The 15,000-nt window shown below is 39.8% G+C and overlaps 1 protein-coding gene across 5 annotated transcripts in view; it reads right to left on the bottom strand.

The window, feature by feature from the left end:
* pde2a (phosphodiesterase 2A) overlaps positions 1-15,000 on the bottom strand; it is a 185,969-nt gene that overhangs the window by 119,838 nt on the left and 51,131 nt on the right. For 2 of the 5 annotated variants that reach the window (XM_084420113.1, XM_084420111.1), the window contains exons 1-2: positions 2,174-2,367; positions 1,958-2,015 (exon numbers count right to left, since the gene is read on the bottom strand). Coding sequence is in view for 3 of the 5 variants with exons in the window: in XM_084420111.1 (XP_084276237.1) it covers positions 1,958-2,015; positions 2,174-2,208 (93 nt within the window). In the remaining 2 variants the exon portion in view is untranslated. Of the gene's footprint in view, positions 1-1,957; positions 2,016-2,173; positions 2,368-9,921; positions 9,999-15,000 lie in introns of those variants that run through there. The other 3 variants (XM_084420112.1, XM_084420114.1, XM_084420110.1) reach the window with 3 other exon arrangements.

Genomic DNA, 15,000 nt, shown 5'->3' with positions numbered 1-15,000 from the left:
CACACACACACACACTAACCCTACCCATCACAGAAAACTTTCTGCATTTTTACATTTCCAAATAAACTCATTCTGTCTGATTTATAAGCTTGTGTACCCATGGGGATAGGGTTAGGTGTGTGTCTATTTAGGTCCCACTGTGACACGAGTCCCCATGAGTCTGTGTGCATTCAGGTTAAAGTCCCCACCGGGATAGAAAAACAGGTACACACACACACACACACACACACACACACTGAGAGGACATGAAACTCCATCAGCCGTGGAGAAATTAAACTTAAAATGCTTAAAATGAGAAACACACACTCACAGGTTGCGGCACTATTAGCTTATATATAATATAATATCTACACAAACACTGCGAAGGAAATGATTGTTTTCCAGCACTAAACATTCATAAATCAAGATACATTTACTGGAGAATCAGAGTGACGATACGAAGTCTTCTTGTTCACTGGAAATCTGATCATAATTAAGAGAGTTTTTCCTTAAAATAATAACAGATATCTGCCAATGGGGCCAGAAGAACACTCGTGTTTCCTTTGAATTAAGTTTCTTATTCTAACCATGTTTTAACCATAAACACACATTTTTCACTAATATCTTCAGTGGTTCTGCTTCTCCAGTGACTGGATCTTGATTTAAGAATGTTTAGACACTGAGGACAGAAACACTGAGAAGAACATGTTTCGCAGTAAACGCTGGCTCTCCATAACTAATGCGACATACACAACCTTATTATAAAGTGAAACTGAACAAGCACATCAGAGAATGAAAGGAGAATAATTTGCTGGATCGCTCGGCTCTTACACACACACACACACACACACACACACACACACACACAGGGATCTTCAGTATCTCTCTCTCTCCCTCAGAGTCCATATAAGGGATTCTTTGGAGTTATTTCATGATTTAAAGGATTTACCTTATAAACTCTGTGAGGAACAGAAACCCAGAGCGCAAGCAGTGTGTGTGTGTGTGTGTGTGTGTGTGTGTGTGTGTGTGTTTGCGTTCTACAGGTTACATTGTCATTTAAGCTGATTGGCTGAATACCAGCACTGACTAAACTGGTTTTCGTCCTTTTTGTACACGCCTACAGCAAACACACACACACACACACACACACACACACACACACACACACACACACACTCTCAGGCTCATTTCAACACATTCTGCATGACGTTCTGTTTGTCTGCGTGTGTTTATGAGATAACATCAGAGAGTCTGCTGATATGAATTCAGCTGCGATGAGGTCAAACAAACACACACACCGACACACACACACACACACACACGCACACGTTTCTGATTTCAACCTGTTTCCTCTGTAAATCATTCATCTGTTTTCTGCCTATTAATCCTCAAGTCTTTCCTCTTAAGAAAGAAAACAATCTCAAATTCAAACATGAGTGTGTGAGACAGAAGTGTTTTCCGATAGATGTCTAAATGTCATACTGCAATGAGCTCGTTGTTTCTGCCTTAAATTATTACATTGTTTAAATAAATACTTTTTTAACTGTGATTTCTGAAATACATAACTTAGACAGCTTCCTCTGATAACAGATCACTGTAGACTGTAATGTGGACTCGTGCACTTTCTGTAGAGCTGCTGTGAGATGATGTGTGTTGTGAAAAGAGCTATACAAATAAATGTGAATTGGCTAGATAGATAGATAGATAGATAGATAGATAGATAGATAGATAGATAGATAGATAGATAGATAGATAGATAGATAGATAGATAGATAGATAGATAGATAGATAGATAGATAGATAGATAGAACTAAGGATGGATGGATGGATGGATGAATGGATGGATGGATAGAACGATAGAGAGCTAGAACGATAGAACGATAGAATGATGGATGAATGGATAGAACGACAGAGCGACAGAACGATAGATTGACGTATGGATGGATGGATAGATAGATAGATGAACAGGTGTTGTTACCTGTAGGGAGTGTAAGACAGGAGTGTCGTCCGCTCTCAGGAACACTTGCTGTCCACGTCTGAAAGACAAACGAGAAGCATCAGAACGAGACTCGAGCGACCATCTGTCCAACTCTATCTCACACACACACTTCTGGAGCTTCACTACTTCTGTGTGAGTGTGTGTGAGTGAGTGTGTGTGTGTAAACATGTCCACATGCTGGCAGTGTGTTCTTACAGGTCTCTTCCTCGCTTCCTCTCATGAGCGTTCATGTCATTCCCTCCTGTGTCACAGCTCCGCACAAACCGGCACACACACACTCACGTGCACACACACACACACACACACACACTCGTGTCGGGTCTCACAGAGGTGTGCGCTCGAGCCCTCAGCAGGGAACACACTGACAGCACACACACAACCACTCTTCTGTCCTCTCTCTCCCTCTCTCTCTCTTTTGACTGGGGAAGCTTCTGATTGTGTTGCTCATCAGGGTCCTAAAACCCTCTGTGTTTCTCTCAGCCGATTTACTATACATACACATATATATTATTTGTGTAAATATTTGACAACAACATTTCTATGTAATTTGGCACATTACTTTGAAGAATTAACCAGAAAAAAAACGTGCCTTTGAAATTTCACACTTTGTTGTAGCACAGTTATTTCTGAAAATTAAAAACAGTATATTTTGCATTTAATATTGTTTGGTTACGCTTTATTTTAAGGTGTCATTGTTACAGTGTAATTAAACATTTACATACTGAGGAATATTAACAAACCACATGTACTTACTATAGGGTTAGGGTAGGATTAGGGTTTGGTTGAGGGTTAGTTGCATGTAATTATGCATAATTTACTGTTATTACTATGGTAAGTACATGTAATGTACCAAGGACACTGTAAAATAAAGTGTTACCTATTTATTTTGTACTTATTGTACTTATTTTGGGCAATTTGCACTAGAAAATATACAAAACAATTAATAAATATTTTAGAACGATAGACAGAATGACAGAATGATAAAAAAATGATTGTGTGAAGAGTGAAGAGTGTAAAGACCAGCGAGTCTGCGTGAGTCCACCGACATAGACAACACACTTATGCATTGCATTTTTCTTTCCTTCCTCTTTTATAAATCTTGCTCTTATCTGTTGTGACCTTGCTTTACTATGTGCTTCCAAATTTCTACTATTACTAACACTCGTAAATCACGTCACACGTTGGAGGCGGCGCAATCCCTATGTCCTCTAGTACATTACTTTCATTTCCTCTTGGTCTCTGGAATAGCCAGTCTGCTATAAACAAAGCTGATTTCATTACATCTATGGCTAGTCATTCAGGTCTCAACCTCATGGTTCTGACTGACTTTCTCACACACCCCTCACATGACCGGAAGTGGTGGAGGTACTGGTCTACTCATCTCCAATGAATGGAAACTTAATCCTTTACCATCTCTGTGTGACAATAACTCGTTTAAATTTCTCATGCAATTACCATCACCAGGCCTATTAGAATCCATTTTGTAGTTGTTTATCCTACCCCAGCTCAGCTTAACATTTCTTTGGAGGATTTGGATGTATTAAGACTGGAATACACTACACAACTTTTAAAATCTGAACAGATTTTTTAAACAGCAGGCTTCATATATACTTGCTGACTTTGCAAATGGTTAGAGAGAAAAGCTGGGCATCATACAGTACACAACATTACACTACAATACACTGAACAGAAACAAGTGACGCATTCTTCAGTGAATTTTCCGTATTTTTCGACCTGGGAGCAAAGTTAGCTGCGTTAACCCCACTGTGTGACTACTGAAACTGCTGCAAACAATTACTAAACAAACAGCAGATTCTGGGTTTTCTGACACATTTATTTCATGCATGGCATCCGCGAGCGGCTCCATCTAGTATATCCTAATATCTCAACACGATCACTTGTCAAGCGCCAAGCTCGTGATCCGTGATCTGGATGGTATGTTTTTCCTTCCCCGATCTCGTAAGTCGTCTCCATTTTTTTCTCGATCTTTGTGACTTTGCACCCTTGATTTTCATTGTCTGGTCAGCATATAATGACTGTATTATGTACAGTATTTATTAGCAATGCATCATACACTATATGTGTTCTAAAATCGACTGGATGGAATCAAAGTCTAAAGCTAAAACATCTGAGTCTGTGCCCATCATACACTAGGTGATTTTCTGTGAATTACGTGAACTCCGAACACACAAAATTATGCAGACTGGCACAGACATTTGGTAACTACTGCTGATTCACCCAGATCACAAATTGGGTCAAAGATCTGAGCAAAAGTCGTGTAGTGTATTCCAGCCTTTACTATCATCCTTCTCTGAGGATGGTACTCCTCTCATAGTCGTAGAGGGGTGAGGTGTCTAAGACCCAACATCTAGCTACTGGAGTGCCTCAGGGCTCAGTGCTGGGACCGCTTCTCTTCTCCATCTACATGTCATCAGTAGGATCTGTCATTCAGAAACATGTTTTTTTCCCATCACTGTTATCATCTAGCTACTGGAGTGCCTCAGGGCTCAGTGCTGGGACCTCTTCTCTTCTCCATCTTCATGTCATCACTTGGATCTGTCATTCAGAAACATGGTTTCCCCCATCACTGTTATCATCTAGCTACTGGAGTGCCTCAAGGCTCAGTGCTGGGACCTCTTCTCTTCTCCATCTTCATGTCATCACTTGGATCTGTCATTCAGAAACATGGTTTCCCCCATCACTGTTATCATCTAGCTACTGGAGTGCCTCAGGGCTCAATGCTGTGACCGTTTCTCTTCTACATCTACATGTCATCACTTGGATCTGTCATTCAGAATCATGGTTTCCCCCATCACTGTTATCATCTAGCTACTGGAGTGCCTCAGGGCTCAATGCTGTGACCGTTTCTCTTCTACATCTACATGTCATCACTTGGATCTGTCATTCAGAATCATGGTTTCCCCCATCACTGTTATCATCTAGCTACTGGAGTGCCTCAGGGCTCAGTGCTGGGACCGCTTCTCTTCTCCATCTACATGTCATCACTTGGATCTGTCATTCAGAATCATGGTTTCCCCCATCACTGTTATCATCTAGCTACTGGAGTGCCTCAGGGCTCAATGCTGGGACCGCTTCTCTTCTCCATCTACATGTCATCAGTAGGATCTGTCAATCAGAAACATGGGTTATCTCATCACTGTTATCATCTAGCTACTGGAGTGCCTCAGGGCTCAGTGCTGGGACCTCTTCTCTTCTACATCTACATGTCATCAGTAGGATCTGTCAATCAGAAACATGGGTTATCTCATCACTGTTATCATCTAGCTACTGGAGTGCCTCAGGGCTCAGTGCTGGGACCGCTTCTCTTCTCCATCTACATGTCATCAGTAGGATCTGTCAATCAGAAACATGGGTTATCTCATCACTGTTATCATCTAGCTACTGGAGTGCCTCAGGGCTCAGTGCTGGGACCGCTTCTCTTCTCCATCTTCATGTCATCACTAGTGTCTGTCATTCAGAAACATGGTTTCCCCCATCACTGTTATCATCTAGCTACTGGAGTGCCTCAGGGCTCAATGCTGTGACCGTTTCTCTTCTACATCTACATATCATCACTTGGATCTGTCATTCAGAATCATGGTTTACCCCATCACTGTTATCATCTAGCTACTGGAGTGCCTCAGGGCTCAATGCTGTGACCGTTTCTCTTCTACATCTACATGTCATCACTTGGATCTGTCATTCAGAATCATGGTTTATCCCATCACTGTTATCATCTAGCTACTGGAGTGCCTCAGGGCTCAGTGCTGGGACCGCTTCTCTTCTCCATCTACATGTCATCAGTAGGATCTGTCAATCAGAAACATGGTTTCCCCCATCACTGTTATCATCTAGCTACTGGAGTGCCTCAGGGCTCAATGCTGTGACCGTTTCTCTTCTACATCTACATGTCATCACTAAGATCTGTCATTCAGAAACATGGGTTATCTCATCACTGCTAAACTGATGACACACAACTCTACCTCTCATTCCAACTAGATTATCTGACGGTACTTGTTCGCATCTCAGCCTGTCTGAGACATTTCTTACTGGATGAAGGACCATCACCTTCAACTAAACCCTGTGAAGATAGAACGGCTCGTACTAACACTTGCTATGCTATATCTATTTATTAAAACAAACTTGCCACGTGTACTGTGCTGGAATAATTGGGACTCGTCACAGCACTTGCATATTGTTGCCCTATTGTTAGTTTAATTGCTTCTATTGCTCTCATCATTTGTAAGTCGCTTAGGATAAAATCATCTACTAAATTATTAAATGTTTCATCAATCATCAGCTTCTGATGATTTCAGGTTTCAGAAGAACATTTGGCATCGTAGAGCCCCATGTTGTGACTGAGAAGGTCGTTTTTTTCTCTCCATTAATTAGAGAGAAATTACAAAGTATTTTTTTATTATAATTTTTTTTTATAATTTTTTTTTTTTTTACAATTATCCATTTAGTAAATAAAGAAGATTAATCAACATCACAATTCTACAAAAAAAGCTTGGCACTACAAAAGGTCTTATAACCTAAAGTAAATAACATGTACCTGCAAAAATTATAACAATTCATTATATATATATATATATATATATATATATATATGTGTGTGTGTGTGTGTGTGTGTGTGTGTGTGTGTGTGTGTGTGTGTGTGTGTGTGTGTGTGTGTGTGTGTGTGTGTGTGTGTGTGTGTGTGTACAGATATATTCTTATCTTTTTAAAGCAGTTTTGTAAATTTGTTTTTGCTTTTATGGTAAATATGGTAAATATTTTTACTGGATATTAATACATAAATACTGATTAGGAATATGATATGTGATATGTCATCTAAGCAATACATTATTTACAATATTAAGTTTGTACAATAAACAGTTTGAGTTGATTTAATAGTGGAACATCATAGAATAAAAGAATGTTGAAAGAGGAAATAGACCAACAACAATAAAGTTCTCACAAGTACAAGAAACAGTCAGGGTTGCCAGAAATGAATGAGATATTAGTATTTCTCCTGTCTATATTTCTGTCTTTTATCTGCAATGAATCTGAGAAAATGATCACACACACACACACACACACACACACACACACACACACGCACACACACACAGTGAGTACTGATCAAATGTTCCCATCAAAAAGTCACAATGACAAGGAACAAAACTTGTTTTTTCGTCAACCTTCATGTGACGAAAGGAAATTGCTAATGAACATGATCATGCAATCGTTCTCATGTTAACCCTCAGGCCAGACGCATGTGCACATCAACACATCGTGTGTTTCAGTGACAGCTCATTTCAGCACACAATGATTATTGATCTCTGAGGAGACTTTAACTGCAGCTCCAACATTCATTCCATCAGACAGTTTCAATGTGTTATTAAACGCTTTGCAAGAAATACTATTCGTAATAAATGCACTACAAAAAAAATTTGTTTTCTAGTACAAATATCTAAAAATCTTTACTTGAGAAGCAAAATTACTGAAGATATTAAGTCCTGTTTATTGATTTTTATTTTTTTTTATTAAGTGAATTTAAGACAAGAACAATCAAAACAAGAAAGAAATTATCTGAGTTGAATTTCTTTCTGGTTTTAAGTGTAAAGTTAATTAATTTTGATATCTTCATTTAAGAATGTTTATAGAATATTTATACTAAAAACCAAGACAAAAATCTGTTCTCTTTAAAAAAAGATTAGCATTTTTTCTTGTTTTATACTTAAAATAATTTGCCAAGAGATTAATATTAATATCAGTAACCCTTTATAATAAGGTTTCATTTGTTAACATTAGTTAACTATATTAGTTACATGAGAACAATACTTATACAGCATTTATAATCTTAGTCAATGTTTACTAATAAGTTTGCATCATTGATAATTTTTTCCTGATTATTACTATGAACAGGATGTATTGTATAAAGAGGTGTAGAAATAAAGCTGACTTGCAAAAACCTTGCATGACTATATACAGTGTGATGATAGTAACAATGGTCATGTTGTCTCTTTGTGTCATTGTGGCAAGAAAGGATTGCAAAAATAAACATGAAAGTGAATAAATGACAGAAGTTTCATTTAATATCATGAAAAACGGCTTCTCTTTGACTGACAGATCGAAGCCAAAACACAGTCCCAGTATATTAGAGATCAATGTTTCCCTGCAGGCTTTAAACTCATTATGATCGAAACCCTCGGATCCGTAAAACCCTCACGCACACACACAATTTATGACGGCAAATAAGTGCACCGAAAAATCAATTTTCACTTAGAAATTGCATGTAAATTTCACAAACAATTGCAACAGCAAGTACCACATAAAAAAAATTAAATGTGAAATATTGAAGTAGAAAAACAACAGTTATAATTATTATATAACTATTATATAATATCATATATTATAATGTATTTTAACTTTGGTTACAATTATTTATGAAAAGATATAATGCATTATAATGTACATTATGTATTTACAATGCATTATATATAAAGGCTTCACGTACAGAGTTACCATCATTTTTCACAGCATGTCAGCGAGGTATTGGGTGAAAATGTGCGCGTGTGCAAGAACCTCTTGAGTGGGCCATCAAATCAGGAGACATATAGATCAATGTTCCACAAAGATCCGTCTTTACAGGTTTACAGCACTCAAGAGAATAACACACACACACACACACACACACGCTCATTCATGTCATTACCTGATCAGAATGCCAGAGCAATTTCATTTAACACTGAGTTTAATCAAGACTGTGTTCAGAGAAAAGGAACAGTAACCAGTAATTACAACAGTGCATTACCCTCGGGAACACACACACTGACACACACATGCACGCACAAACATGCAAGTGAGCAAATAAAGACAAGTTCACACACTCTGAGCAAATTAAAACAAAGAAAGAGCAGGCAAAATAAAAAGGGGATTTTACAGGCTGGGTGGCCTCACACACACACACACACACACACACACACACACACACACACACACACACACACACACACACACTACAGTGAGCACTGATCAAATGTTCAAAATGTTCAGATATTTGTTCTTGTTTTAAGCACAAACTCACTTAATTTTATATATATTTTTCAGTAAACAAGACCTAATTTCTTCAGCCAGTAAATTAATCTTGATTTAAGAATGTTGAGATATTTGTGCTGGAAAACGAGACAGAAACACTGAGGAAGAACATCATTATTTGCAGTGAGTTTCTTCTGTGAAGCTGCTTTGAAACTATCTGTACTGTATAAAGCACTATAGAAATAAATGTGGCTTGACCTTTCTTAATTGTTTTCAGAATTTAAAATTGATGGTAACATTTTTAATAGGTATAATTTTAAATTCCAACTGCTGTAACTTGATTCAAACATTCTACAATGACAACAAACAACATTAATGTTAATGATCAAAGTTAGGTTTATGTTATCAGTTATGAATCATGAAAAATTTTATTAAAAAAGAATTATGAAAGTATTACTTTATATCAATGCTACAAAATAACAAGATATAAAACTCATGTTGACAACTTGCCCCATAAAAAAAATAAAAAATAAGGTTTACACTTTATTTCGATGCTCCACTTTACAGTCTACTAAGTATAAGTAACTTTGCAACTAAATGTCAAAAGTTGACGTAGTTACTTATAGTTAGTAAAATGTCTAACTAAAGTATAACTAAAATAAGTGATAATATAGGTTTAGCTTTAAGAACATAATTCACAAAAAAAACACAAAAATGTTCAACAGAACTAGATGTTTGAATCCCACATACAAAACACTGCTAGAGAAAACAAGTACTTCTGACTCAAAATGGATTAACTCCCCCACGTGACAACTAGCCCCGGTGTCCTATATGCAGTTTAGCCTAGATCAACCAAAAGTTCATGTTATTTGTTAACAAGAGAAAGACAGAAAGATGAAATGTGAAAAAGCAAAACTTACTGCGACATTATAGATGTGATGACGGAACAACACACACACACACACACACACTTGACCGCAGTCAAGAGTTGTGACGGTCCTGCGGTGTGTTTGTGAGAGAGGAAACCCTAACGGTGACCTGGGGACTAGAAGGGAAATGGTTCATCTGTGCGCACACACACACACACACACACACCCTGTGTTTCCTGAGGACGTTCACTAGGTTGACGGATGAGAGCGACTCAGGAAAGACACACATGAGAGTGAGAGAGGCAGGTGGCATGGAAATTATGGGATGTAAGAGTGGCCACACTGACCCTGTCAATTATCTCCATGGAGACATCGTAACCCGGAAATAGACACACACACACACACCTCTCTGTGTTTGACCTCTTCACCCCGTAAGATATTCCCGGGAAACACAGACAGTGAGACTCTGTTTGGAACAATGTGGAAACATCTGATCTACTGAAACAATAATATGGGATCTTCACACAGAAGCCTTCAGAATCAGTTAAGTTCAACCAGCACAACATCACACATGTAAAGTGTGTGTGTGTACCTACTTAACTATATTTTGGGGACAAATATGTACCCAGAAGTGACCAAAACCTGACAAAATCTCCCAAAATCTACCTTTAGGGAAGTCCTCATTTGTAAATCTGGTATAAATTTACGTCTATGGAAAGTCCCCCATTTAGATAGCTAAGTAAACATGTGCGTGTGTGTGTGTGTGTGTGTGTGTGTGTGTGTGTGTGTGTGTGTGTGTGTGTGTGTGTGTGTGTGTGTGTGTGTGTGTGTGTGTGTGTGTGTGTGTGTGTGTGTGTGTGTGTGTGTGTGTGTGTGTGTGTGTGTGTGTGTGTGTGTGTGTGTGTGTGTGTGTGTGTGTGTGTGTGTGAGTGCGTGTGTGTGACCTCTCTGGGGATTGCCACCTTGTCGTGGTGGAGAGGCTTGTGTGGTCCTGTGATCCCAAGAGCAACGCCCAAAGAGCGATCCAACCGAGACCTCAATGGTGAAACTGGCACAGGGAGATGGCTGGCCTTCAGGGAGCATTACAACGACTGGGAAGGCGGAAAAGGGCACCGGCGTCCTTTTGGGAATCCACCCTAACATCCCGGTTTAAGTCCTATGGTGACCAGAAAGTGGTGATGGGGGGAGGATTGTGAGATCTGGAAGCTCCTAGTCATAAACTGCCATATTAGGCGATGAGTGCTAGACTCAGTCTAGCTCACCTCGTGTGGGGAAGGGGCTAGAAAAGGTGCCCTAAAAATAGTCCGCCTTAAACCTCCTGACTGGATTACCGCATCCAGAGGGATCACCATTCACTGTCAGAAACACATAACTATGAACTTTGCAGTGCAACCAGTGTTAGACCGGAAAGGAGAACTGCAATCATCTCTAGAGAACTGAGAAGATACCTGATTGACCAAGACATCCTTTCTGAAACCCGACTAGCAGACGAATCTGAAAGAGGAGAAGGGTGGCTACACTTTCCCCTGGAAAGGAAAAGCTGCCGATGAGCCCAGGATCTGTGGTATTGGATTTGCCATTATCAGCCACCTATATCAACTTCCTCTGGGAATTGGTGAGCATTTCATGACCATCCGTCTAGTGCTTGCCAACAACCAGATAGCAACAGTTGAGAGCACCTATGCCCCTACTTTAGAGAGACCTTAAGAGACCTGCTACGCCTGCTTAGACGAGACACTGTCGAGAATCCCCAGGGAATATAAGATTATTCTCCTAGGAAACTTCAATGGCAGGGATCAACATCTTGAAGGGCACTATAGGAAAGGATGGCATAGGGAACATCAACTTTAATGGAGTTATGCTTCTCAGCAAGTGTGCTCACTATGACCTCATTCACCAGAAAAACTGATTTAAGGCATATTGGAGGCACCCCTGCTCCAAACAGTGGCATCTCATTGACTATGTCATTGTATGAGCCAGGGACTGTTGTGACGTGAACATCACAAGAGCCATGGTCGATGCAGATGACCTCTGGACAGTTCAATGCCGTATCAGCTCCATGATGTCAATCAAACACAAAAGGGAGAAGAGAGCTAAAAAAAAACAAAAAAAAAACCCAGATCTGACCAAGACTGAACCTTGACAGCCTGGATGAAACTGCCATCCAAGAGTGACTTCAGGCCTCTCTTTGGGAAAGCCTCCAACAAGAATACCGTGATGACATCGAAGGGCACTGGAGTCTCCTCAAGTCTACCATCCTTGCTACCTGCAAAAACATTCTTAGGAACAAGTCCAGAAAACACCAGGACTGGTTTGATGAGAATGACAAAGAGTTTGAACAACTCATCTCCAAGAAAAGGAAAGGCTTTCATGCCTGGCAAAATGTTGTAACCTGCAAGGCCAAAAGGATGGCTCTCTCCATAGACAAGGCGGATATCCAGAGATATGTGAGGGAGTTAAAGAACTCTTGGTGGACAGAAAAGGCTGTGGAAATCTAGAGACTGGCAAACTCCAGTGACACCAGAGGCTTTTCAGTGCTACTAAGTCCATCTATGGTCCAAGCTACCACGGCCTAAACACCCTGCACAATAAAAGAACGGACAGGAGCTGCTGAAGGACAACGAGTCCATTAACGCCCGATGGAAGTAGCACTTCCAAGAACCAAACACATCCCCCAAAGTTCCATCAGAGAAGACATGGGGTAACCTCCAACTATAACAGAGGTTCAAGATGCCATCAGGAGCCTTAAGAACAACAAGGCCGGTGGTCCAGCTGGGATCCCTGCTGAGAACTTAAAGGAAGGTGGATCAGAGCTCCAGTATTACATTCATGCCATACTCCTCAAGGTCTTAGAAAAAGAGGAATTTCCCTCAGAGCTCTGGGACACTCTAATAGTGACCATATTCAAGAAGAGGGACAAGGCTGAATGCCGAAATTATCTCTCTCCTGTCCACAACAGGAAAAGTCCTTGCTTGTGTCCTTGCAAACCGGCTTCTACCACTGTCTGAGGGAGTTCTCCCAGAATCACAATGTGGCTTCCACCCTTTCAGAGGTACTGCAGACATGATATTCACAGCACACCAACTACAGTAAAAACGCTGTGAACAAAGGCAGCCTTTGTACATGGCCTTTATAGACCTGATAAAGGCTTTTGATATGGTAGACCGCCAGGCTCTGTGGAGCATACTATTAAGATACGACATTCATGACAAGTATATCAGAAGACTTCTACATGATAGCATGTCAGTCACAGTGCTCAGCAACGGCAGGTCTGAGTCCGAGCCTTTCACAGTGGAAACTGCGGTCAAACAGGGATGCATTATCGCACCCACTCTGTTTGCCATCTTCATTAGTGCCATACTCAACCTGATTGGTCATTCACCTCATTCAAGTCAAGTCACCTTAATTTATATAGTGCTTTTAACAATATAGATTGTTTCAAAGCTGCTTTACAGTGATAATAGGAAATTACAGTAACAGAGACGTGTTTTGGCTTTACAGCAGCTCTAGAATAAAGTTATTGTCCAGCTAAAGTTAGTTTTGATTGATTCACTTCCATTGCAAAGATCATTAGCTATTAACTTAGGGGCCTGCTTACACAACACCATTTTAACTGAAAACCGAAATTGTGTTCTGGCCGCTCATTTGAACGACAACAGTTTTTGGTACCATCAAAGGTCCTTACGAAAGATTCTGAGGATCAGCTGGGAGGACGGACGCACCAACATCAGTGCCTTGGGGGAAGCCAACATGACCAGCATAACCACTACAATAATGCGGTACCAACACTGACGGACAGGCCATGTCATCCGCATGCCCAACACACGTCTCACCAAACAGATCCTGTACTCACAGCTGAAGGAAGGTCGCCGAGACACTGGCGGGCAAAAGAAACGATACAAGGACAATATCAAGGCCATTCTGTAGAAATTCCATATCACATCAAGCAACTGGGAACACACTGCACTGGCCAATGATGATGTGAGTGTGTGTTTGTTTATGTGATTTATGAGGACAGTATTTGTATTTATTTGTATAATTACATGGTATTACACTGCTTTTACAACTTGAATGTGATTTATGAGTCCTCATATTTAAAATGGCTTTAAAAACATACTAAACAGTGTTTTATTAAAAATGTAAAAATGCATAAAGTTTTCTGGGTTGGGTTAGTGTGTGTGTGTGTGATGGGTAGGTTTAAGGGTAGGGTTAGTGTAGGGGGATAGAATATACAGTTTGTACAGTATAAAAACCATTACGCCTATGGAATGTCCTCACAAGTATAGCAAAACAAACGTGTGAGTGTGTGTGTGTGTGTGTTCCAAAGGCTCAAGCATTAAACTGCATACAGGTGGAAAAAAAGAAACACTTCTCTCTCAGAGCCAAACTGAAACACTGCACACAAAAGGCTCTAAGGACGAAATTCATACTACGAGAGGAGCCACAATTTTCTAATTTCCTCTTGATTGGAAAAATCCCAGTGTCTCCAAAACTTTCCGCACTAATGAAACCTCAATGACCCCCCATCACAGACCGCAGTGGTTCAGTCCAAGTGGGTCAAACCATTAATGGTGATGAGGAGACAGCAGATCAGATCAATATACTGGCTTCAATACAAGTGATTGCCACAAGAAAATCAATCCAGCTCATAAAAAAGAACAAGATACATGTTTAGAGGGAATCCACATCTACTGTGTGTACAGCAAAAAATCCACAGCTTGTGTTTGTGTTCAATCTCTAACATGAATAATTTTGTATAATAAATGTGTGTTATTTGAGCAGTTAAGTGTCTAAATTGTGTTTTCTTTAGAGATCTCCTCCTCAACAACTCACTTATTAATAATCACACACACAAAAAAAAAAAAAATACAGCAATTGTTGCGTGTGGTTGTTGCTTAGTAACCATCAGCGGCCAGGGAGACGCTCAATCACATCTCTCTAACAGCGTCTCTGGGAAAAAAAGACACAAAGAAAGAGTTGTTTATTTCTGACCTGCTGATTTGAGTTCATTTCTAATTATAAAACAGATTGTTCTGACTCTAAATTCTGATTGGATGAGCTGCACCTGTGACACACATCTGTAGCTAGGCAAACAAAAACAGGCAAACGTTACAATTATCAACTATATTA

Source organism: Rutilus rutilus (genome assembly GCF_951802725.1).
Source record: "Rutilus rutilus genome assembly, chromosome: 9".
Taxonomy (NCBI): domain Eukaryota; kingdom Metazoa; phylum Chordata; class Actinopteri; order Cypriniformes; family Leuciscidae; genus Rutilus; species Rutilus rutilus.
This window is presented reverse-complemented; position numbering and strand designations above follow the sequence as displayed.